This window comes from Rhinoderma darwinii, chromosome 5 (genome assembly GCF_050947455.1).
Source record: "Rhinoderma darwinii isolate aRhiDar2 chromosome 5, aRhiDar2.hap1, whole genome shotgun sequence".
Lineage (NCBI taxonomy): Eukaryota > Metazoa > Chordata > Amphibia > Anura > Rhinodermatidae > Rhinoderma > Rhinoderma darwinii.
The window spans coordinates 92701857-92727885 of record NC_134691.1 but is presented as its reverse complement, the minus strand read 5'-3'; the positions used below and the strand labels follow the sequence as shown (position 1 = coordinate 92727885).

The 26029-nt window shown below is 42.1% G+C and overlaps 1 protein-coding gene and 1 long non-coding RNA gene across 3 annotated transcripts in view; one reads left to right on the top strand and one right to left on the bottom strand.

Moving 5' to 3' along the window:
• The window catches only part of LOC142651491 (ethanolaminephosphotransferase 1-like), an 80663-nt gene extending 76821 nt beyond the window's left edge, over nucleotides 1–3842 (bottom strand). For both annotated transcript variants that reach the window (XM_075826271.1, XM_075826270.1), the window contains exon 1: nucleotides 3533–3842. In XM_075826271.1, the coding sequence (XP_075682386.1) occupies nucleotides 3533–3589 (57 nt within the window). In that variant the 5' untranslated portion in view covers nucleotides 3590–3842. The remainder of the gene's footprint in view (nucleotides 1–3532) is intronic.
• Nucleotides 3843–24807: 20965 nt separating this feature from the next.
• Nucleotides 24808–25669, top strand: LOC142652673 (uncharacterized). Its single transcript, XR_012847881.1, has 3 exons — nucleotides 24808–24846; nucleotides 24929–25148; nucleotides 25619–25669. It is a non-coding gene; the product is annotated as an uncharacterized LOC142652673 (long non-coding RNA).
• The last annotated feature ends 360 nt before the right edge of the window (nucleotides 25670–26029 follow it).

Sequence of the window (26029 nt, the reverse complement as noted above, 5' to 3'; positions counted from 1 at the left end):
TGAAAATACGGAGCTGTTTTCAAGGCAAAACAGCTCCTGATTTTCAGCCGCTTTTTAAGTAACTAGTGTTTTTCGCTGCTTTTTTTACGGCCGTTTTTGTAGCTGTTTTTCTATTGAGTCGGCTCCAAAAATGGCTCAAGAAGTGACATGCACTTCTTTTTCTCAGGCATTGTTTAACACGCCCGTTTTTCTAAACGGCTGTGTAAAAGAACACCACGTCGGAACAAAACGCTATTTTTCCCATTAAAAACAATGAGCAGATATTTGGAGGCTTTCTGCTTCCGATTTTTCGGCCGAAAATAAGCAGTGTCAACTTACCCTAAGAAGTGTTGCGTCAGAGATAAAAACAAGCAGATTTTTAGTAGGCTTTATTCATGTTTTGGCGGTAGGAAAACAAACAGGCTACTATAAACGCTGCGTGAATTCCACCAATGCTGCAAGGTAGACAGTCCTTGATATCTGAATTCCCTGCTGCTCTGCTCTATTAACCAAATTGTGAAATATATAAGGGAACTGCTAATATAATGTTTGAAATGGAGGTTAACGTTGTGCTATTTATTAGGCATGAAAATAATTATGGATCCATGCAGAGCCTTTTTTGAGGACAGGGATTAGGGATAGCCAATCACAAACCTGTTGTCATATACAATAAGTAAAGAGTTGCAGCAGTCATATTATTATAAGGGCTGACATATTGCTTATGACTTGACACTTCCTGTGAATATGCTGAACGCAGCTAAAGTTTACACAGATAAAAACTAGACTTCTAAGGCAGATAACTGATTAGATAAAAATATGGTATGGTGCACATGGTATAATGAAAAATGCAGAAATACTCATGCTAAACTATCTAAACATATTGCGATGTGACATCTGTCTTTGGTTCTTGCCAATGTTTACGGTGGGTAATCAGAGAAACTGAACTAACGCTTGCTGTGCAGGTATTAAATCAAATGGTATGTTCACACGTGGCGGATTTGTTGCAGACATTTCTGTGATTGTACCATACATTTCAATAAGGTCTGTAAAAATTCATACATATGCAGCAGAAACAACCCCATTCACATGAAGAAGATTTTCTAGTGTAGTAATCTCTGCAACAAATCTACCATGTGTGTAAATGCCCTCAGATCCATCTCAGACGGCCATAAAGCAGCTGTATTTTCGCTTCTGTGTTATGACTGCAATACCCGGACCTCCTGCGGTTTAACTGAACAGATCTTAGATCACTATAGAACCAATAGTGATCTAAGTTCAGTAGAACTGCTGGAGGTCCCGGTATTGCAGCCATAATTTAAATTAATGTTAAAATGCTACTGCATTACAGATGTTTGCAACCGTCTTAAATATGTTTATGTGCAAAGGAAGAATCATCATTGCAAACCTATAATTCAATGGAAATTCTCAAAATTATCGCAATACAAAATCTACATATGTGCATAAATGGTTTCACTTTTTCCAAGAATTAACATTAAATAAACACTCTTTTTTTGTTGTCACATATTCAATATGAGATAGATAGATAGATAGATAGATAGATAGATAGATAGATAGATAGATAGATAGATAGATAGATAGATAGATAGATAGATAGATAGATAGATAGGAGACAGATTCAAAGAAAGTGCATATTAGGGTAAGTCCACATGTAACATAAATACTGCGGATTTTCCGCAATGGATTTCATTGCGTAAAATCTGCAGTGTAATACAGTAGCAGCAAAGTGAATGAGATTTGAACAAATTTCATCCACACGCAGCGTAAAGAACCCGCCCAAAAAAAGTTCAGAATTTGACCTGCAGTGCAGTGGAAAAGCTTTGATTCCGCCACAAAAACCACAACTCAGAAAAAAAAAAATATATATATTATACTTACCCAGATTTTTCTGCTTCTGCGTCCAGCCTGGTCTCCAGGGATGACGATTCATCCCATGTGACTGCTGGAGCCAATCACAGGCTGCAGCGGTCAAATGGGATGAAATGTCATCCCAGGAAGCCGCGCGGCAGGACGTCAGACGGATGCGTCGCCATGGCTACTGGTTAGTATAGACCTTTTTTTGTACATGCTGTTTTCCGTAGTGGACATTCCGGACAAATAACTGCACCACAATTTGGTGCTTTTTTTCTGACGGAATTCCCTGCGGGCTCTAGGGCGAATACGCTGTGTACCTTTGCGCAGCATATCCACCCTGTGTGAACACACCCTAACAGAGGATTTTGCTTTAACTTTTTTCAATGTCAACTTGCAACAGAATCCAGCTTCTAAGTGCAGAAGTAGGCCACTAGAAGAAATAAGATCTAATTTTGGTTAATTAATCATAAGCCCATTTCACCTAGATTCTTAACACACAGAGAATAGTTAGGCGCTCAACTAAACTTTCTTCTGCAAAACTTGGAGAAATATCATGCTACATTGATACGTTATTCACGATGTAAGACCTCTGGACACTACAGTTCAGTGAACTATTGTGTTGCCAAAACCAGGAGTGGTTCCTGAACGAAGGAAAAAGATAAAGGAAAGACAGCTTGCTCATCTGCTTGCATACACAACAGGCTTTGGCTGAACAAAGAAATAACACAAAAACGGCATCAAGACTGTATTGGGGAAAAAAGCAATATTGTAGAACAGAATTCATTTAAATTCCCATTCATACATCACAATTTTGCTTGCTAAGAATTCTCTGTGATTTGAGAACACTGCATTTTTTTTTATCAAACCATGATGTAGGTAATGCATTTTTGTTATGATGGAAAAAAACGAGACATGTAAAACATATTACATATAAGAGATTGACAAATTAAATTACCGGTCCTCAAGCACCATACAAAAATGGTATTTAAAAATGTATATAAAAATGTAGACAAAAAATACATTTTGAAATACCATTTTTGTGTGCTGCATAAGGGCCGGTAATTAGATTTTTTGATCTCTTGTGAGTATTTTATATTTGTTTGAGATATTGAGATCGCCAGTGTCACTCACACACACAACCATCACGAGGCTAATAGTGAGTCATTCTCCATTTCTCTATGGACTGTGTCCCTTTATTACTACACATGGATGTACTGCAAACCTAAGGTTATGTTTTGCAAATCCATGCCAATGGTTTAAAATAGCTGAACCAGTAAAGAGCCGTACCAGCAAATGACTGCTCCAGCCCATCACTGGCCACATCTGTCATAATGCCATACATACTGACAGTGCCTCTGCCACCAGTCACGTGCCAGTAGCTTCAGCAATGTAAACACAGACTGGTGGGGGACAGGTGGGGTATCTAAAAGGTGAATATGGTCTTTGTTAATTATTTATCCCATATACAGCTGAAAGTAAATAAAATTTCAGGGACCAGAATATCTCTTTCAGGGTCTTCCAAGAAAGAAATGAAATGATATTAAATGAATTTGCAATTACAAAGTATATCCTCTACATAAATAAGATTGCGTAGGAATTATTGTCATATTCTTAATAGCAAATTAATTGAAATCCATTCTTATAATCCTGAATGACAATTTCAATTTAGAATGTACTTTACCTTGTACTTGTCAAAACCAGCGAGCTGATCTGAGGTTATATACTGGTAACTAAACATGATGCTGTTTGCCGAGATACAAATCAGCTCTGTTCTTCCCCACAATATCTGTTCTGTATGTTCTCCCTCTGGCAGCAGGATGCAGGTCCTGTAGGTGAGCAGTCGGCTCAGAAAGAACAGTTAGCATACGTGTGTTTGTCAGTCTGTCTCCTGCTATCTTATCAATTGAGAACACAGTTCTTGATGTCACTAACCAGGAAGGAAGGTATTTAAGAAGGTATGACCTTGCTTGCATAGGTGACATAATGTCATGATGTCACTTTTGGAAATTAGAGAGGGAAAAAAGCAAATATAAGAAACATCTGAATTCAATGTTTAACAACTTGATAGAAGTGTATACAACTTTGAGTCATATGCTTCTATCAGTTTGTTAACGTTTTAGCATTAAAATATATTCTTATATATTCACAAACAAGTTTTTCACTATCAATCGGATTCCTATGGTGCATTTTGGCTCAAAGAGGGGCCCCCCTCTATGAGGTCGATATGCCCTAATAGGATCTGGCAACCCCATATATATATATATATATATATATATATATATATATATATATATATATATCTATATATATACATATATATATATATAAATAAATTTAAATATATATATATAGTGTGCATATACTAGTCCTTCTCAATGAATTAGAATATCATCAAAAAGTAAATTTATTTCAGTAATTTAATTCAAAAAGTGAAACTCAAAAATTCTATATATTCATTACACACAGAGTGATCTATTTCCAGCATTTTTTTCTTTTAATGTTGACGATTATGGCTAACAGTTAATGAAAACCCAAAATTTAGTCTCTCAGAATATTGAATATTACATAAGCCCAATTTCAAAAATGATTTTCATGGTTCAATCTTTTTTATTGGTATTTTCAAACAAACAAAACATGATCAATAACCACATATTTCCATATATGCAAAGTGAAAATGTACAGTACTGTTTCGTTGAGTTACTGGAATACAAATTATATATCAATACCTTGGGAATTGATCAAAAGAACAGGTACCGATCAGGTATATTCATACCTAAACAGCATTAACAACAGTAATAAAAGAAAACATAACATTACAGGTATAATTTGTAGATATTTTCTCCAGGTATTTCTTATAGCAATTTCAGGGTCGTATCACATCAATTCTCATACGTTTAGACAATACAAGCTAGTCCTCCACGCGTCCCATATCCCTGAAAAAGTAGCAAATTTGTCCGAGCCATACAGCAGAATCCTTTCATATGTATATGTGTCATTAATAGAGGAAATGACCTCCGCGCGTGTGGGAATGGAAGAGGACTTCCAATATCTTGTCACCACTATCTTAGCAATGATCAAGATTTTACATATAAGGATCCTAAATCTGGGAGGTATCACATGGATGTCCAGCAATAGTAATGCCATCTGTGGAGAGCTAGAGATCAATTGATTGGTAAGAGAGGAAATCAAGCAGAATATATCCTGCCAGTAGGTTGTCAGCATTGGGCATTGCCATAGAACATGAAGCAGAGTACCTCTCTCTCCACAGCCCCTCCAACATCTACAGGAAGAAGTTGGATACATCCTACTTAGGCGTTCTGGTGTATAGTACCATCTTAGCATGGTTTTCATCGCTGCTTCAAAATGAGAACTGCATTGCAGTGATTTATTAATCCACTTAAAAGCTCTTGTCCACTGCTCAGGTGCAAAGGACTGTCCCAACTCTTTTTCCCAATCCTTATATGGGTATGATTTGCGAAATGAGTCATGATCATGTATAAAGTTGTAAATGGCTTTCAAGCATTTGCCTCGTCGCGAGAGTATGGGAAATATAGCGTTGTTGCAATAAGTCGCGTCCTTATGTTGGTGATGTAGAAAGTGATGAATTCTGAAATAGGTATAGAATTCTGTCACAGGTAAGTTGAACCTTTGGGACAGTGTCTCAAATGATATCATATGAGATCCTTCCAAGAGCTGGGACAAATCCCTCACCCCTCCCAGTTTCCAATGCTTAATATGTAGGTTAGGAATAGCTAAGGTTAGTAGGTCTAATGGAGAATTGGCCCCAGACAAGGGACTGTGAGACTGAGAGTACTCATGAAATTTCGACCAGCTAGAGATTGAGGCCCGTGTCAGTGGAGGGACGCAAGGAGGAGTAGGTATCCCCCAACACGAAGCCAGCAATAACAACTTCAACGATACTGGATGTGCCCCACACGACTCAATATGTACCCAGTGTTTACTACCATCCTCCAACCACCACGAAGATAGCTGTGACACGTGCGAAGCTAAATAATAGTGATAAACATCGGGCACTCCCAATCCGCCTGCTCTCCTACTTTTAGCTAGTATTCTACAAGAAATTCTGGGATGTCTATCGGCCCATATGAAATGAGAGATTATCTTTTGCATTGAAGTGAAAAAGGACATGGGAATCTGAATAGGGAGAGTACGATAAAGGTATAACAATTTTGGAAGCAATAACATCTTAAAGGCCGCAATCCTTCCAATCCAAGACACCTCTGATTTAGTCATTCTCTGTGCTTCTACTTGTATATGTGTTAATAAAGGTTCATAATTGTGCTTAAAAAGCTGTTTATGTGTACTAGTCAAAAATACTCCCAAATAATTGATGCCGTCCGATCGCCAATCAAAGGGAAATTTGGTCCTCAAAAAGTATAAAGATTGCCTTGAAATGTTGAGTGGGAGAACCTGCGATTTCTGAGTATTAAGTTTATAGTATGACATGTTCCCAAATAGTTTAATAACATCTATAACCTGAGCAAGAGAAGTCTCCGGGTCTGATAACGTCAGTGAAACCGTATGCGTGCGATCTCCAATTGTAATGCCACAAATCTCATCATTTTCTCGTAATGCTTGAGCTAGAGGTTCTATTGATAACACAAAGATCAGTGGCGATAATGGACACCCCTGTCTGGTCCCATTAGAGATGAGGAATTCCCCAGAAAGTATGCCATTTGTAAATATTTTAGCAGATGGAGCGGAATATAAGGCTAAAATTGCGTCTAAGATACTGCCCTCGAAACCCATATGTCTAAGAACCGAAAATGCATACGACCAGCTAATCTGGTCGAACGCCTTCTCGGCATCCAATGACAACAGTACCGCTGGTACACCTCGGGATTCAAGGGTATGTAGTATATTCAGCACTCTCCTAGTATTATCAAACGCCTGTCGACCCTTGACAAATCCCACTTGATCATCTCTCACCAAATCAGGTAAAATAGGAGCCAAGCGGTTCGCCAGCACTTTTGCATATATCTTTATGTCAGAGTTGAGCAATGAGATAGGTCTAAAGTTTTGTGCTATGTCGGGGGTTTTCCCTGGCTTGGGCAGCGTTACTATTAAGGCCGATTGATTTTCTTTCGGAAATGATCCGGTAGCTATGGCTTTTTCAAAGACTGCGTGTAAATGAGGTGTATGATCCGGTAGCTATGGCTTTTTCAAAGACTGCGTGTAAATGAGGTGTTAAAATACTAGCAAACTGTTTATAATAGTCATTCGATAACCCATCCGGGCCCGGGGATTTACCCAAAGGCAAAGATGCTATTACTTTAGATACTTCTAGCTGTGTAATGGGTGAGTTCAGATTAGCTATGTCTTCATGTGAGAGTTTCGGGAGCGACAAGGCGTTTAAGAACCTATTAATATCATGTTCCGATACTGGATGAGAAAAGGGGTCAGAATGTAAATTGTAAAGTGCGCTATAATAGTCTTTAAATCTATTGGCTATGTCCTCTGGATTATATAATTTCCCAGTATCCGTCCCGTTTCTCAGGAAGGGAATTCGAGACTTCGTATGTTGCACCTTAAGACGGGAGGCCAAGAGTCTAGTTGCTTTATCATTTTGGGAATAATATTTAGCTTTTACGGTCTTTAGGTGTTTCTGATATGTATGTAGAAGACAGCCACGAAGTTGTTGTCTCAACTCGTTAAGTTGCATTATATGCGTTATAGATTTCTGAGCTTTGTTTAGGAGTTCCAACCGCTTGATCTCATCCAGTATAGATGTAATACGGGCATTTCTATCTTTTTTATCTCGATGACCTAATTTGATAAATGTACCTCTAATGAAAGCTTTGTGAGCATTCCAAGGAATATTAGGGTCTGAAACTGAGTTAACATTAGACTGAAAGTATTTGCTCAAATCATCTTCAAACAGCTGTTTATACTTGGAATGTGACATAATATAAGTATTATTCCGCCATAAATATGAACGGCTCACACCATGTCTCTCTTCCAGGGATAAAGTAATTGCTGCATGATCAGACCAGGTTATAGTTTCGATAGTGGAAGCTTGGGATATCAGTAGGCCCTCCCTATCGACAAGGAACATATCAATTCTTGAGTACGTGCCATGAGCAGAGGAGGTTGCATCCACATCGGGGTCAGCAGTCAAGTTAAAGTCTCCTCACATTATAAGTCTCCCCTGTTGCAATTTCGATACAATCCGCATTACCTTGTGGAAAAATCGAATCTGCCCCTTGTTTGGCGCATATACCGACACTATGGTGTAGATAACATTGTTAATTGAACAGATTAGCAAAATTTACTTTCATCTGAAAACAGGACTTTGGACCACTGAGCAACTGTGTTGGTCCACTGTGTTATATCAAGTCCAGAGTCAACGCAGCATCCACCAGGACATTTTAGAGCACTTCATGCTTCCCTCTGCTGACAAGCTTTATGGAGATGCTGATTTCATGAGGAAAATGAGAGACCCCAGACCCAACAATGCAGACGAGCTGAAGGCTGCTATCAAAGCAACCTGGGCTTCCATAACACCTCAGCAGTGCCACAGGCAAATCGCCTCCATGCCACGCCGCATTGATGCAGTAATACTGTACATACTTTTCAGTAGGCCATCATCTCGGTATTAAATAATTTAATATTAAATAATTTTTGAAATTGGGCTTATATAATATTCTAATTTTCTTAGACACTAAATTTTGGGTTTTCATTAACTGTTAGCCATAATCTTCAACATGAAAATAAAAAAAATGCTTGAAATAGATCACTCTGTGTGTAATGAATCTATATAATATATGAGTTTGAGTTTCACTTTTGAATTGAATTACTGAAATAAATTACGTTTTTCATGATATTCTAATTCATTGAGAAGGACTAGTATATATATATATATATTTATATAGTATATGTTTGAAGGTATATATACACAAGTACTGAAAGAGCAAAGTGTGCAATGTTGTTTGCAAGATGGTCTGTCAAACCAATTTTTTTTTTTTATCAGGGACCATTAGATGTGTCAATACTTTTTTAATACTTAGTCAGGTTTTGCCGTACACCATATCAGTGCCTGCAAACACATTTCCAAAGCGTTCTGGTTTTGAACCCATGCTCAACTGTATACATATTTGTGCTTATATGAATTTGCCAGTATTATTTTCGGATGCCAGATTAGTAGAAAATCTGGTCCATTTTGATTTCAGTTAATGGGAAACTGGCGAAAAATAGTATGTTAAGTATTAGCAAGTGCAGAGCTTGCAAAGTGTATGTGGCTGCCTAGTAACCGGCAGAAGCAACCATGATGGATCCGCATGTCTTGTGCAGAATTATCATGACCACAGCAAAAGTGTGAGTGCTACCAGAAGACCTTCTGCGGGTCTAGAAAGTTTTTTTTTTTAATCTTACACCAGTCAAAGTTAAGGGGTTAATTGCAGTAATATATGCCAGACTTATTAAAAGGCACACGGCTCAATAAATTTGGTGCATTTAAATCTCTCAAAGGATGAATTCTGTGTGGAAATTCCGCAGCATTTACAGTAGCAGCAAAGTGCATGACATTTAAAGAAATATCATGCTTACGCTGCAGAAAAAAATCAGCAGTGCAAAACTTTCATAAATTGCCATGCGGTGCAGAATTTAAATCCCAGCATGCCAATTTATGCTGTGGATTTGCTGCTCTTCTGTTGCGGGTTTTGATTTCAATGGGGATGTAATACCCGCAACAAATAGCTAAGTTGCGAGTTTCGCAGCGGAAATGCTGCGAATTTGCTGCAAAATTTGCAAATGAAAAATAAAACCTTTCTTTAATTTAAAATTCATAAAAAAGTTTATACTTATCCTGGGCCATTGTCATAGCAGCTGGCCTCCTAGGATGATGTTTCATCCCATGAGACTGCTGCAGCCAATCACAGGATACAGTGGTCACGTGGGCAGCAGCATCGTCCCAGGAGGCCGGACTGCATGGACAACAGAGGGACACGTCACCATCACAACTGCCCTTGGTTAATATAAGGTTTGTTTCTTTTACAAGCTCTGGTTTCCGCAGTGGAGATTGCCCCCCGAAAACACCAGCACAATTTGGTGCATATTTTTGGGGCAGAATTCACTGCGAGTTTTAGGTTGGATACGCTGCATAGTTTTTGCAGCGTATCTGACTCATGGGAATGCAGCCAAACTGCCAGAAAATCAAATCTACATCTGCTGTGAGCAAGTGTAAATCTGCACCATTTAAATTAGTTTACTTAATAAAAGTGGCCTAAGCTACGATTACTTTTCTCGTCACTTATTTATATACTAGTATATATCACTTATATACCAGTAATGAGAAAAGTCAAACAAATTTTTGCACGTTACGTTTCAACTTTTTTTGTCATTGCGGGCGAATGTTTCCTTTTCTTTAACCCCTAGGCGCACCAGGACGCAACTGTACATCCCTGCTGCCAGTGTCTTAGCGCACAAGGACGTACAGTTACAGAGTGGGTCCCGGTGCACACTGTCAGCGACAGTGTGCACCGGGAACCGGGAGGGTAGCTGTCGCCGACAGCTGACACTCCACTCTTGCCGACCAGCGGTCCTTTGCCGCTGGTTTAGGCGACTTAACCCCTTAAATTCGGCGATCGGGTGCAATCGCCGAATTTTGGGGGTTTCTAACATATCGTCAGACACCGGTCCGAAATTGCGGGGTTTGCCGATAGTATGGCAAACGGAAGCCAAACAATGGCTTCCGTGTCTGCCATGGACGGAAGCCCATCAGGACCAACCTTCGGCTGGTCCTGATAGGCTTCCTGTCAGAGTGACAGGAAGTCACTGTGTCGTTCCCGATGCACACTGTCGGCGACAGTGTGCATCGGGAACTTGGAGATCAGCTGTCCCCGACAGCTGACACTCCAGTGTTGCCGATCAGCGGCTCATCGCCGCTGATTTCGGCAATTAACCCGTTACATGCGGGGCTCGATTGCGATCTCCGCATGTAGGGGGTTTGTAGCACATTAGCAGCCACCATTCAATTCTGGGGGCTGCTGATGCTTGTGATGGCATCCGGAGGCCAGGCAACGGCCTCCGGGTCTGCCATGTATGGAAGCCTATGAGGATCAGCCTCATAGGCTCAGATCAGCCTCTGAGTGACTGTGACGTCACACTGACAGTTGGAATACATTACACTACATAGGTAGTGTAATGTATTCTAGCAGCGATCAAAGCTGCAGGTCAAAAAAAAAAAGTGTAAAAAGTAAAAGAAAAGTTAATAAACAAAAAAAAAAGTGTAAAAAGTAAAAAAAAGTTAATAAAAATGTTTTATAAAAGTGTAAAAATAAGTTTTTGTTTTCCTATAATAAGTCATTTATTATAGGGAAAAAATGAAAACGTTAAAAAAAAAGTACACATATTTGGTATCACCGTGTTCGTAACAATCCAAACTATGAAACTGTAATGTTAATTTTTCCGCACGGTGAACGCCGCAAACAAAATAAACGGAAAACTATGTCAGCATTGCTATTTTTTGGTCACCACCCCTCCCAAGATATAGAATAAAAAAAGTGATCAAAAAGTCGCATTTACCCCAAAATAGTACCAATAAAAACTACGACCCGTCCTGCAAAAAACAAGACCCCCCACAGCTTTTTTGACGAAAAAATAAAAAAGTTACGGCTCAGAATAGCGTGTCTCAGAAAATAAATTATTTTATAGAAACGTCATTTTATTGTGCAAACGCTGCAAAACTTAAAAAAAACTATACACATATGGTATCGGCGTAATCGTACCGACCCGCAGAATAAAGTAAAATGTAATTTATTGCGCACGGTGAACGCTGTAAGAAATAAAGAATGTAAAGCGCCAAAATCTTTGTTTTTTGGTCACCTTAGCTCTAAAAAAGATCCTGTGGGGTCAAAATGCTCACTATACCCCTAGAAAAATTCCTTGAGGGGTGTAGCTTCCAAAATAGGTTCACTTTTGGGGGGTTTCCACTGTTTTGGTCCCTTCGGGGCGTTGCAAACCCGACATGGCACTGAAAACCAATCCAGCAAAATCTGCGCTCCAAAATCCAAAAGGCGCTCATTCCCTCCTGAGCCCTGCTGTGGGTCCAAACATCAGTTTACGACCACATATGGGGTATTGCCGTAATCGGGAGAAATTGCTTTACAAATGTTGGGGTGCTTTTTCTCCTTTATTCCTTGTAAAAATGAAACAATTCTATGTTTCCACAGAAAAATAGGTGATTTTCATCTTCACAGACTAATTCCACTAAATTCTGCAAAAAAACTGTGGGGTCAAAATGCTAACTATACCCCTATAAAAATGCCTTGAGGGTTGTAGTTTCCAAAATGGGGTCACTTTTGGGGGGTTTCGACTATTTAGGTACCACAAGACCGCCTCAAACCGGACATGGTGCCTAAAATATATTCCTAAAAAAAAGGAGGCCCCAAAATCCACTAGCTGCTCCTTTTGCTTCTGAGGCTGGTGCTTCAGTCCATTAGGACACTAGGGCCACATGTGGGATATTTCTAAAATCTGCAGAATCTGGGCAATAAATATTGAGTTGCGTTTCTCTGGTAAAACCTTCTGTATTACAGATTTTTTTTTTATTACAAATGAATTGCGGCAAAGAAAATGAAATTTGTAAATTTCACATCTACTTTGCCTTAATTCCTGTGAAACGCCTAAAGGGTTAAAATACTTTCTGAATGTGGTTTTGAATACTTTGAGGGGTGCAGTTTTCAAAATGGGGTGATTTATGGGGACTTTCTAATATATAAGGCCCTCAAAACCACTTCAGATCTGAACTGGTCCCTGAAAAAATGGCCTATTGATATTTTCTTGAATTTTGAATTTATCGACCATTTTTTCACTAACATAAAGTACAATATGTCACGAGAAAACAATCTCAGAATCGCTTGGATAGGTAAAAGCGTTCCGGAATTATTACCACGTAAAGTGACATGTCAGATTTGAAAAAATCGGCTGTGCCACAAGGCCAAAACAGGCTGCGTCCTAAAGGGGTTAATGGTATGTGTATTATAGTTGCAAAACATGTGAAAACTGAGTCACATGTGAAAACTGGTTCAGAGAACAAAGAAAATAGAAAAAGGGCTCCTTTTTCTCTGAGACAGTAACAGAGGAAAATATTAACAACACAAAACAGATACTTTATATTTTCTGAATGATTTAGAAAGTAACATAAGTTTTCAGCATAATGGCCCTTTAAGAATTGTTATTTGAAAGCTTGATTAACCTACGGACTTCAGACCTTGGAAATCAGAATTGTAGAACTACTGTTATCTTCGAATGCACAGCTAACACTACATTCACCCTTTCCCTGCCATGAGTGTTAGGCTGGGTTCACACGACGTATTTTCAGGCGTAAACGAGGCGTATTATGCCTCGTTTTACGTCTGAAAATAGGGCTACAATACGTCGGCAAACATCTGCCCACTCGTAAAAATACAGCCTCGTCAAAAGAAGTGCAGGACACTTCTTTCAGACGTAATTTGAGCCGTACTTCATTGAACTCAATGAAGCACAGCTCAAAATTTACGGCTGTCAGAGAAGCCTCGCAAAATTCGAGGAGGAGGAATTACGGCTGAAACGAGGCAGCTGTTTTCTCCTGAAAACAGTCTGTCATTTCAGCCGTAAAAGCCTCTCACCGTGTGCACATACCCTTACAGTTTTTGATACAGTACTGTATCTGCAAAGCACATTCCTGGTCGTTGACGTAACAAGCCAGATTCACACATGGGAAATCCAGAGAACTAGTGTTACAGTTTAGAAACTCGCCACTTTCCTAGCGTTATATCTAAAAAAATTGTCAGGCCTTCTTCAGGTGGGGTGCAGCTGGGGAGGCAGTTTTGACAGAAGTGACCATAAGCTGCAAAGTCCTACCTCTAGTGCACCAATCTAATTCAGTAACAATGTTGATTCCTTCACTGCTTATCTTAACCCCTTAGCGCACCAGGACGTACCGGTACGTCCTACATTGAAGTGCTTTAAGCCACAGGGACGTACCGGTGCGTCCTGGCTAAAAACTGTCACCCTGTCAAAGGACAAGGTGACAGAACTGTGCCGTCAACTGTTTATGACAGTTGACCGGCACAGTAAGACGGCAGGGGACCATTCATAGCGGTCTCCTGCCGGCGATCGCTGTGATTGGTCAGTCAAAGCAGACTGACCAATCACAGCTCTATGACGTGGGTATGTGATGACGCTGGCTCAGAAGCTGAGCCAGCGTTATCACCGCCGGGAATCAGATGTCCGGCACCCCTCTGCAACGGCCAGGACCGGAGCTAGGCTCCGATCCGGCCGATTAACCCCTTCGATGAATCGATCAACGTGATCGATGCATCGAAGTGGCTTGTAGCCTGTCGGCAACCACGATGGTTGCCACGGGCGCGGGTGTCAGCTGTTTGTCACAGCTGACATCGTGCCCTAACGGCCAGGACCGGAGCAAGGCTCCGATCCGGCCGATTAACCCCTTAGATGCAGCTATCGCTGCATCTAAGTGATTAGATCGTACCCTATGATTGCTAATAACAACCATCGGCACCCGCGAAGGTTCCGATGGTTGCTATGGCAACCATAGCATAACAATCGCTTCCTAGTACGGAAGCCTATTAGGCCACGCCGGGAGGCGAAGCCTAATAGGCTTGCTGTCAGTGAATAGCTGACAGCTCTAATACACTGCACTATGTAGGTAGTGCAGTGTATTAGAATAGCGATCAGGGCTTCATGCCTTCAAGTTCCCTAGTGGGACAAAAAAAAAAAAGTTAAAACAAGTTAATAAAAATGTTGTAAAAAAGTAAAAAAAAATACTTTTCATGTTAAAAAACACTAACAGCCTTTTTTCCTATAATAAGTCTTTTATTATAGAAAAAAACAAAAAACATAAAAAAAGTACACATATGTGGTATCCCCGCGTCCGTAACGACCCAAACTATAAAAATATCACGCTATTTTACCCGTACGGTGAACACTGTAAAAAAATTAATTAAAAAACTATTCCAGAATCGCTGTTTGTTAGTCACTACCCCTTACAAAACAGAATAAAAAAAGGGATCTAAAAGTTGCATGTACCCCAAAATTATACCATTAAAAAACGCAGCCTGTCCCGCAAAAAACAAGCCCTCCCGCAGCTTTTTTGACGGAAAAATAAAAAAGTTAGCGCTCTAAGAATATGGTGACACCAAAAATAAATTATTTGAAACAAAAGGGATTTTATCGTGCAGACGCTGCAAAACATAAGAAAAACTATATACATCTGGTATCGCCGTAATCGTACCGACCCGCAGAATAACGTAAAATTGTCATTCATAGCGCATGGCGAACGCCGTAAAAAAATAAATAATAAAAAACATCAGAATTGCAGGTTTTTGGTCACCTGGCTTGCCAAAAAAATGAAATACAAAGTGATCAAAAAAATCGCATGTACCCCAAAATGGTACCAATGAAATCTACAGATTGTCCCGCAACAAATAAGCCCTCACACAGCTCCGGGGGAGAAAAAATAAAGACGTTTTGGCTCTCAGAATATGGCGATGCAAAATGTGCAAAGTGTCCAAAAGCGGATAAGATCGGGCGCCATTTATCAGTGCGACACCGGCCACATATCTGCGGATTATTATTTATTTACACCATTATTATACCCTCTTATTATACCCTGATGTACTCCGCACAGATAACATATTCCCCCACATCATAAACTCAAATACCAGCAATACCCCAAACAGAACAACTAGCGAGCAAAATCCACGCTCCAAAAGCCAAATGGCGCTCCCTTCTGAGCCCTGCAGCGTGCCCAAGCAGCAGTGTACGTCCACATATATGGCATCGCCATACCCGGGAGAACCCGCTTAACAGTTTGAGGTATTTGTCTTCAGTGGCACGAACTGGGCACGAAATATTGTGCACTAAAATGGCACATACCTGTGGAAATTTGCAATTTTCACTTTGCACCATCCACTGAGCATTCATTTCTAATAGAAAAAAAAAAACCTGTGTGGTCAAAATGCTCACTACACCCCTTAATAAAATGCCTTTAGGGGTGCAGTTTCCAAAATGGGGGTCACTACTTGGGGGTTTGTTTTCCTATTTGACCCCAGAGCCCTGCTATTGTGGGCTAATGCTGCGAAAATCACCATAATAGGTCTCACATGCGCCTTTCACTCCTAAGCCCTGTCATATATCCAGGCAAATGATAAATGCCTTGAGGGGTGTAGTTTCAAAAATTGGGTCACTTCTCATGGTTTTACACTCTACTCTGGTACCTAAGGGAGCTCTGCAAATGCGACATGGCGCCCCTACACCAGTCCAGCAAAATCTGTCCTCTAAAAGCCACATGGCACTCCTTCCATTTTGAGCTCTGCCATGTGCCCAAATAGCAGTTTAGGGCCACACATTGGGTATTGCCGTACTCGGGAGAAATTGGGTAACAAATTATGTGTTTTCTCCTATTACCCCTTGTGGGGAAAAAAATTGGGTGCAAAACTACATATTTTTGGGAAAAAATTATTTTTTTCATTTTCACTGCCTGATTCTAATACAATCTATGAAACACCTGTGGGATCAAAATGCTCAGTACACCCCTAGATGATTACCCTGAAGGGTAAAGTTTCCAAAATGGATTCACTTCTCAGGGGTTTCTACTGTACGGGTACCTCAGGGGCTCTGCAAATGTGACATGGCGCCCAAAAAACAATCAACCAAAATCTACATGCCAAGTAGCACTCCTGCCATTCTGAGCCCTGCGGTGTATCCAAGCAGCAGTTTATAACCACATATAGGGTATTGCCGTACTCGGGAGAAATTGCTTTACAATTGTTGGGGCGCTTTTTCTCCTTTATTCCTTGTGAAAATGAAAACAATTCAACATTTTAGTGGAAAGAATGTAGATTTTCATTTTCACTGCATAATCCCAATAATTCAGCAAAAAAACTGTGGGGTCAAAATGCTCACTATACCGCTAGATAAATTCCACGAGGGGTATAGTTTCCCAAATGGGGTCACTTTTGCCGGGTTTTCACTATTTTGGCCCCTCAGTGGCTTTGCAAATGTGACATGGGGCCGCAAACCATTCCAGCAAAACTTGAGCTCCAAAAGTCAAATGGCGCTCCGTCCTTTCTAACTTCCGCCATGTGTCCAAACAGCAGTTTATTACCACATATGGGGTATTGATGTGCTCAGAAGAGTTTGCTTTACAAATATTGGGGTGTTTTTTCTCCTTTATCTGTTGTAAAAATGAAAAAATCTGAGCTAAAACTACATTTTATTAGAAACAAATTAGATTTTCAATTTCACGGCATAATTCCCATAGATTCAGCAAAAAACATGTAGGGTCAAAATGCTAACTATACCCCTAGAAAAATTCCTTGAGGGGTGTAGTTTCCAAAATGGGGTCACTTTTGGGGAGTTTCCACTGTTATGATCCCTCCAGGGAACATGACATGGCACCGAAAACCATTCCAGCAAAATCTGCGCTTCAAAATCCAAATGGTCCTCGTTCCCTTCTGAGCCCTGCCGTGGGTCCAAACAGCAGTTTATTACCACATATGGGGTATTTCCGTAATCGGGAGATATTGCTTTACAAATGTTGGGGTGCTTTTTCTCCTTTATTCCTTGTAAAATCTAAAACATCGTATGTTTTTCCAGAAAAAAAGTAGATTTTCATTTTCACAGACCAGTTCCAATAAATTTAGCAACAAAACCTGTGGGCTAAAAATGCTAACTATACCTCTTGAAAAATTTCTTGAGGGGTGTAGTTTCCAAAATGGGGTCACTTTTGGGAAGTTTCCACTGTTATGGTCCCTCCAGGGCTTTGCAAACACGACATGGCACCGAAAACCATTCCAGCAAAATCTGCGCTCCAAAATCCAAATGGCCCTCGTTCCATTCTGAGCCCTGCCGTGGGTCCAAACAGCAGTTTATTACCACATATGTGGTATTGCCGTAATCGGGAGACATTGCTTTACAAATGTTGGGGTGCTTTTTCTCCTTTATTCCTTGTAAAAACGAAAACATCGTATGTTTTTTCAGAAAAAAAGTAGATTTTCATTTTCACAGACAAGTTCCAATAAATTTAGCAAAAAACCTGTGGGCTAAAAATGCTAACTATACCCCTAGAAAAATTCCTTGAGGGGTGTAGTCTCCAAGATGGGGTCACTTTTGGGGGGTTTCCACTGTTTTGGCACCACAAGACCTCTTCAAACCTGACATGGTGCCTAAAATATATTCTAATATAATAGAGGCCCCAAAATCCACTAGGTGCTCCTTTGCTTCTGAGGCCGGTGTTTCGGTCCTTTACCGCATTAGGACCACATGTGGGATATTTCTAAAAATTGCAGAATTTGGGCAATAAATATTGAGTTGCATTTCTCTGATAAAACCTTCTGTGTTACAGAAAAAACTGTATTACAAATGAATTTCGTAAAAAACAAAATTGAAATTTGTAAATTTCACCTCTACTTTGCTTTATTTCTTGTGAAATGCCTAAAGGGTTCAAATAATTTCTGAATGCTGTTTTGAATACTTTGAGGGGTGCAGTTTTTAAAATGGGGTGATTTATGGGGATTTTCTAATATATAAGGCCCTCAAAGCCACTTCACAACTGAACTGGTCCCTGAAAAAATAGCCTTTTGAAATTTTCCTGAAAACGTGAGAAATTGCTGCCAAAGTTCTAAGCCTTGTGAGGTCATAGAAAAATAAAAGCACGTTCAAAAAACGATGCAAACATAAAGTAGACATATAGGAAATGTTAACTAGTAACTATTTTGTGTGGTATTACTATCTGTTTTACAAGCAGGTACATTACAATTTATAAAAATGCAGATTTTTGCAAATTTCTCTAAATTTTGGTATTTTTTACAAATAAATATTGAATTTAATGACAAAATTTTTTCAGTATCATAAAGTACAACATGTCACGAGAAAACAAACTCAGAATCGCTTAGATAGGCAAAAGCATTCCGGAGTTATTACCACATAAAGTGACACATGTCAGATTTGCAAAAATCGGCTGTGTCCTGAAGGCCAAAATAGGCTGTGTCCTTAAGGGGGTTAATGCACATGTTCTGGCAGCTGAGGCCCCAGTAGAAAAGTTTGAGAAGCAGTAATATCATACCTCCCAACTTTTGAATTCGGAAAAGAGGGACATTTTAAGCCACACACCCTAACCACGCCCAATATCCCACATCAACACATCAAATCACGCCCAGATCCTTCTGCAAATAACACGCGCATTCTCACTGCGGATCTCTAGACTGTCTGGATATCACAGATATTATATTTCAGGTTATATCGTCTTTGTGTTACTTTTCCTATCTTGGGTATAACATTTGCTCATCACGGCGGCAGCAGCTGCAGGACAAACCAAAAGGCTGAGAACAATGAAAGTCAAGAGCGAGACCCTTTGGTTGATGACTTTTCAATTGACAGGTAGCAGAGTTACATGATGGGGATTTTTTCTCCCAGTTGTGTAACTCTGCTACCGGTCAATGGAAAAATCATCCACCAGAACCTCCCTGTAGATAGCTCCAGATACGGCCCCCCTGTACATAGCGCTAGACACAGCCCCTCTGTACATATCTCCATATACAGCCCCCCTGTAGATAGCTCCAGACACAGTCCCCCTGTAGATAGCTCCAGACACAGCCCCCCTGTAGATAGCTCCAGACACAGCCCCCCTGTAGATAGCTCCAGACACAGCCCCCTCTAGATAGCTCCAGACACAGCCCCCCTGTACATAGCACCAGATACAGCCCCCCTGTAGATAGCTCCACACACAGCCCCCTGTAGATAGCTCCAGACACAGCCCCCTGTACATAGCGCCACACACAGCCCCCTGTAGATAGCTCCAGATACAGCCCGCCTGTAGATAGCGCCACACACAGCCCCCCTGTAGATAGCTCCAGACACAGCCCCCTGTAGATAGCTCCACACACAACCCCCATGTAGATAGCTCCAGATACAGCCCCCCTGCAGATAACTCCAGATACAGCCCCCCTGTAGATAGCTCCAGATACAGCCCCCCTGTAGATAGCGCCAAACACAGCCCCCTATAGATAGCTCCAGATACAGCCCCTCTGTAGATAGCGCCACACACAGCCCCCCTGTAGATAGCTCCACACACAGCCCCCTATAGATCGCTCCAGACACAGCCCCCTGAACATAGTGCCAGATACAGCCCCTCTGTAGATAGCACCACACACAGCCCCCTGTAGATAGCTCTACACACAGCCCCTTGTAGATAGCGCCAGACACAGCCCCCCTGTAGATAGCGCCAGACACAGCCCCCTGTAGATAGCTACACACACAGCCCCCCTGTCTATAGCTCCACACACAGCCCCCTGTAGATAGCTACACACACAGCCCCCTGTAGATAGCTCCATACACGGTCCCCCTGTATATAGCGCCAGACACAGCCCCCCTGTATATAGCTCCACACATAGCCCCCCTGTAGATAGCGCCAGACACAGCCCCCTGTAGATATCTCCACACACAGCCCCCCTGTACATAGTGCCAGACACAGCTCCCCTGTAGATAGCTCCACACACAGCCCCCCTGTACATAGCGCCAGACACAGCCCCCCTGTAGATAGCTCCACACACAGCCCCCCTGTAGATAGCACCAGACCAGACCCCGCTGTAGATAGCACCAGACAAGACCCCCCTTTAGATATCTCCACACACAGCCCCTCTGTACATAGCGCCAGACACAGCCTCCCTGTACATAGCGCCAGACACAGCCTCCCTGTACATAGCGCCACACACAGCCCCCCTGTAGATAGCTCCACACACAGCTCCCTGTAGATAGCGCCAGACACAGCCCCCTGTAGATAGCGCCACACACAGCCCCCTGTAGATAGCGCCACACACAGCCCTCCTGTAGATAACGCCAGATACAGCCCCCCTGTAGATAGTGCCAGACACAGCCCCCTGTAGATAGTGCCAGATACAGCCCCCCTGTAGATAGCTCCAGACACAGCCCCCCTGTAGATAGCGCCAGACACAGCCCCCCTTTAGATAGCGCCAGACACAGCCCCCCTGTAGATAGCGCCAGACACAGCCCCCCTGTAGATAGCGCCAGACACAGCCTCCCTGTAGATAGCGCCAGATACAGCCCCCTGTAAATAGCTCCACACACAATATCATACCTCCCAACTTTTGAATTCGGAAAAGAGGGACATTTTAAGCCACACACCCAAACCACGCCCAATATCCCACATCAACACATCAAATCACGCCCAGATCCTTCTGCAAATAACACGCGCATTCTCACTGCGGATCTCTAGACTGTCTGGATATCACAGATATTATATTTCAGGTTATATCGTCTTTGTATTACTTTTCCTATCTTGGGTATAACATTTGCTCATCACGGCGGCAGCAGCTGCAGGACAAACCAAAAGGCTGAGAACAATGAAAGTCAAGAGGGAGACCCTGTGGTTGATGACTTTTCAATTGACAGGTAGCAGAGTTACATGATGGGGATTTTTTCTCCCAGTTGTGTAACTCTGCTACCGGTCAATGGAAAAATCATCCACCAGAGCCTCCCTGTAGATAGCTCCAGATACGGCCCCTCTGTACATAGCGCTAGACACATCCCCCTTGTACATACCTCCATATACAGCCCCCCTGTAGATAGCTCCAGACAGTCCCCCTGTAGATAGCTCCAGACACAGCCCCCCTGTAGATAGCTCCAAACACAGCCCCCTGTAGATAGCTCCAGACACAGCCCCCCTGTAGATAGCTCCAGACACAGCCCCCCTGTACATAGCGCCAGATACAGCCCCCCTGTAGATAGCTCCACACACAGCCCCCTATAGATAGCTCCAGATACAGCCCGCCTGTAGATAGCGCCACACAGCCCCCCTGTAGATAGCTCCAGACACAGCCCCCCTGTAGATAGCACACACACAACCCCCATGTAGATAGCTCCAGATACAGCCCCCCTGTAGATAACTCCAGATACAGCCCCCCTGTAGATAGCTCCAGATACAGCCCCCTGTAGATAGCGCCAAACACAGCCCCCTATAGATAGCTCCAGATACAGCCCCTCTGTAGATAGCGCCACACACAGCCCCCCTGTAGATAGCTCCACACACAGCCCCCCTGTAGATAGCTCCAGACACAGCCCCCCTGAACATAGCGCCAGATACAGCCCCTCTGTAGATAGCGCCACACACAGCCCCCCTGTAGATAGCTCCACACACAGCCCCCCTGTAGATAGCGCCAGACACAGCCCCCCTGTAGATAGCGCCACACACAGCCCCCGTCGATAGCTCCACACACAGCCCCCTGTAGATAGCTCCACACACAGCCCCCTGTAGATAGCTCCATACACGGTCCCCCTGTATATAGCGCCAGACACAGCCCCCCTGTATATAGCTCCACACATAGCCCCCCTGTAGATAGCGCCAGACACAGCCCCCTGTAGATATCTCCACACACAGCCCCCCTGTACATAGCGCCAGACACAGCCCCCCTGTAGATAGCTCCACACACACCCCCCTGTAGATAGCACCAGACAAGACCCCCCTGTAGATAGCACCAGACAAGACACCCCTTTAGATATCTCCACACACAGCCCCTCTGTACATAGCGCCAGACACAGCCTCCCTGTACATAGCGCCACACACAGCCCCCCTGTAGATAGCGCCAGACACAGCTCCCTGTAGATAGCGCCAGACACAGACCCCTGTAGATAGCGCCAGACACAGCCCTCCTGTAGATAACGCCAGATACAGCCCCCCTGTAGATAGCTCCAGACACAGCCCCCTGTAGATAGTGCCAGATACAGCCCCCTGTAGATAGCTCCAGACACAGCCCACCTGTAGATAGCGCCAGACACAGCCCCCCTTTAGATAGTGCCAGACACAGCCCCCCTGTAGATAGCGCCAGATACAGCCCCCTGTAAATAGCTTCACACACAGTCCCCCTGTAGGTGCCACATTGTCGCCAGAGCAGAGAGCGGTAGAGGTAGCCGGCCCTACTGCTGCCACTCTCCACTCTGCTTTTGACGTCACTCACCGTCAGAAGTCAGGAGTCTTGCAGCGGCGTTCTCACGGGTGTCGATGCCGGCCCGGGAGTGGACAAGTCCAGTCACCTGACCGGTGAGGTCAGATGACAGGTCATGTGACTGGACTGGTCCACTCCCGGGCCGGCATCGATCGCAGTGAGAACACCGCCGCAAGACTCCTGACTACTTCTGATCGCTGCTGCAGTCAGCAGCGATCAGCTGTTTGGATGCAGCGCCCAGCGGGACATTTTGCAGACCACCGGGACGGCGGGACAGTGGTGAGAAACCGGGACTGTCCTGCCGGATCCGGGACTGTTGGGAGGTATGGTGATACAGAGAATTCATTAAATCTTAGGCTTCAGCAAAAATATTAACTATTGCTGTATTTTCTAACCTTGCTCTGGGTATCAATGTATCATGTGGCAACCTCTGTATTGTTCAGCAGCCACCTTAGAGTCTCATGCACATTGCAGTATCACTGATCCATGTTGTATGGTGCCCATAAATTGCTAAGGGCCCATGCTGTACCTCTGTGTGCCCCTAATTTTATAAGGAGGCACAAGGATATTTTTTTCTTGGACTCATATAAAACTGCTGAGAAAATAAATAGTGGCATGCTCCAATACATACCATACACTGAGCTATTCTCCCCTAGAAGCATTGAATCTAGAGGTGACTACGGGTAAGATGTACCCAGAATAGACTGTCATGGACGCAATCTGCTGTGCATTTCTGCAACTATATGATGTGTATAAGTTGTGTTGTTGGTGATTTGTTTCTTTTACAGGAGAGAAGAGACTTTTTGAAGGCTCTGTGAATGTGTTCTGTATTATTAACAACATTTTATTTTTTAAATGCATGTTATTTGTACACTGTAAAGGCCTGGTGGTTATTAAAGTCGGTTAAGCACCATGGCTGGAGGGAATTACCGCCTTCACATGCCATGCTGCTTGTTTATGCAGGTGTTAGGATTGGAAGCCCTGTGGGTGACTATAGGTAGGAGGCATTGTGAGCGCAAGATCACATGTGTGGATGGAGTTTCAGGGCCAACAACAAAGGGTGGATTTCCCAGCAGCATGGTTGTTGAGCTGGGTATTACTGAGACTGTTGCAGGTTGCTGAGACATCAGAAACTAAGACTGAATACTTCACACTAGTCTACAATAGCAAGAAGCGTGCCGTGTGCTTCCCAGAGAGGGAAAGAAACTAGCAGAGAGTATGAGACTGCTGGGTGCTGCAGCCGTGAGGGAGAGTAGTGGTAGACGGGCAATGACCAGAGTGTTAGACATACGAACGTGTGACAGGCAGTGTCAGAGAGAGTTAGAAAGACCGTCAGTGAGAAAAATAACTGCAACCGCCAGCCTGATTAACTGTGTAACCAATTATAAACATCTGCGTGTGTTTTTGAGGCCAGTTACCTATGAGAAGTAAAGTAGTTTGAGTTGAAAATTAAATTGAACTGTGACTGTCGTTACTGCGCCATTCCTCTTGTGGGATGGTCACCATCAGATACTGCTTGTCCCCGTGCTCAATTCAATTCTTGGCACACAGAGTGGCAGTAGTAGTAATACGACTGGTAGAGACATTTTGCAGCAGTACAGGGTAGGGTTGTCACGATACCAGAATTTGAACTTTGATACCGATACTTTGTGTAGTATTGCGATACCCGATACCAAAACGATACTCTTACCAACAATAAAAATTAAAAATAAAGTTCTTCCATTTTCTGATGTGAGGCGCGTGGTGTGATGAATTTTACATTAATAGTAATTAACCCCATCATGTTCCTATCACGTTATTTTTTTACTTTTTATTTTTAAACTTCAATGTACTAGCATATATCTATATACCAGTACATTAGCCTGTGTACTGATAGGCATGTCCTAACAACTGCCTGTGTACTAAGTATTCCCTAACAACAGCAAATATGGTCAGACAGCCCTGGGGGTCCTTCAATGGACCCTGGGCTGTCTGCGCATTCCCTAAACCGAAAAACAAATCTGAGATGCAGGTAAGATTCACTACTGAATATCATTCAGGCTGGTTTCAGATGAAAGAAATTTTAAAGCAGTTTTGGCCTATTTTACTCACAGACCCTACCATCGAAAAATATATCACTGTCCAAATACCCGAGTGTATCTGCCCGACGTTCAAGGAATCTTAAAGATCATCTTGTCAGAAGCCATTACCAACAACAAAAAAGTCTGAAGTTCCCTTTTGGCACTAAGGGCCCGAAGTGGGGCTGTAAGGCCTGTGGACACTGCGTTGCATGCTCTAATATTGAGAAAGCAACGTCTTTCATGGATTCAGCAGGTAAATGTACTTACAGTATTACACACTCTATTACCTGTTCAACTAGGGCAGTGGTCTACTATGCCACATGCCCTTGTCCTAAGATATACGTTGGCCTTACCACCCGAGAGCTCAAAGTTCGGGTGAGAGAGCATATTCGAGATATTATAGCGGCAAAAGATATAGGGAGTCTCGAAACCTTGAAACCTGTCGCAAGACACTTCAAGGTTCACCACGCTTGCGACCCAACAAAATTCAAAGTAAAAGGGATTGACTGTATCAAACCAAATATTAGAAAGGGTGAAATCTCTAAAAACTTGGCAAAATGTGAATCAAAGTGGATCTGGACTCTGGGGACGATGCGTCCTTTTGGACTTAATGAAAATTTGAATTTCGCTCCATTTCTTTGACCATTGACCTCCAGCGGGTCATTTTTAAGTATGTTTTATGATTTCTATGTGCTTGTCTAACTGTTTCCCTTTTTACTATAGAGTATATCTATTCTACCATGTCTGGAAAGAAATGAGCGGTGAATGCTGTGATGAAAATTATCAACTTCATGAAGAATAATATCATATTCTATATTTATTTTTCAGTATTTTGTATTTTTTATTATTCTTTTTGATGCATACCGCATTATTCGCACGATATATATTGTAATATGTTGTTTCATTATATTTATATGTCTTTAATATGTATTGATATGCACATTTTTTAATTATATATACAATTCTGTTGCACATTTTTCACTTATATATATTTTAATTATATATTTTTTATTATATATATATATATATATATATATATATATATATATATTTGTTTACTATTTTTTAGACACCATATATAAACATATATTTCTATTGTATTTATTTATTAATTTGGTATTCAATAAATGTTAT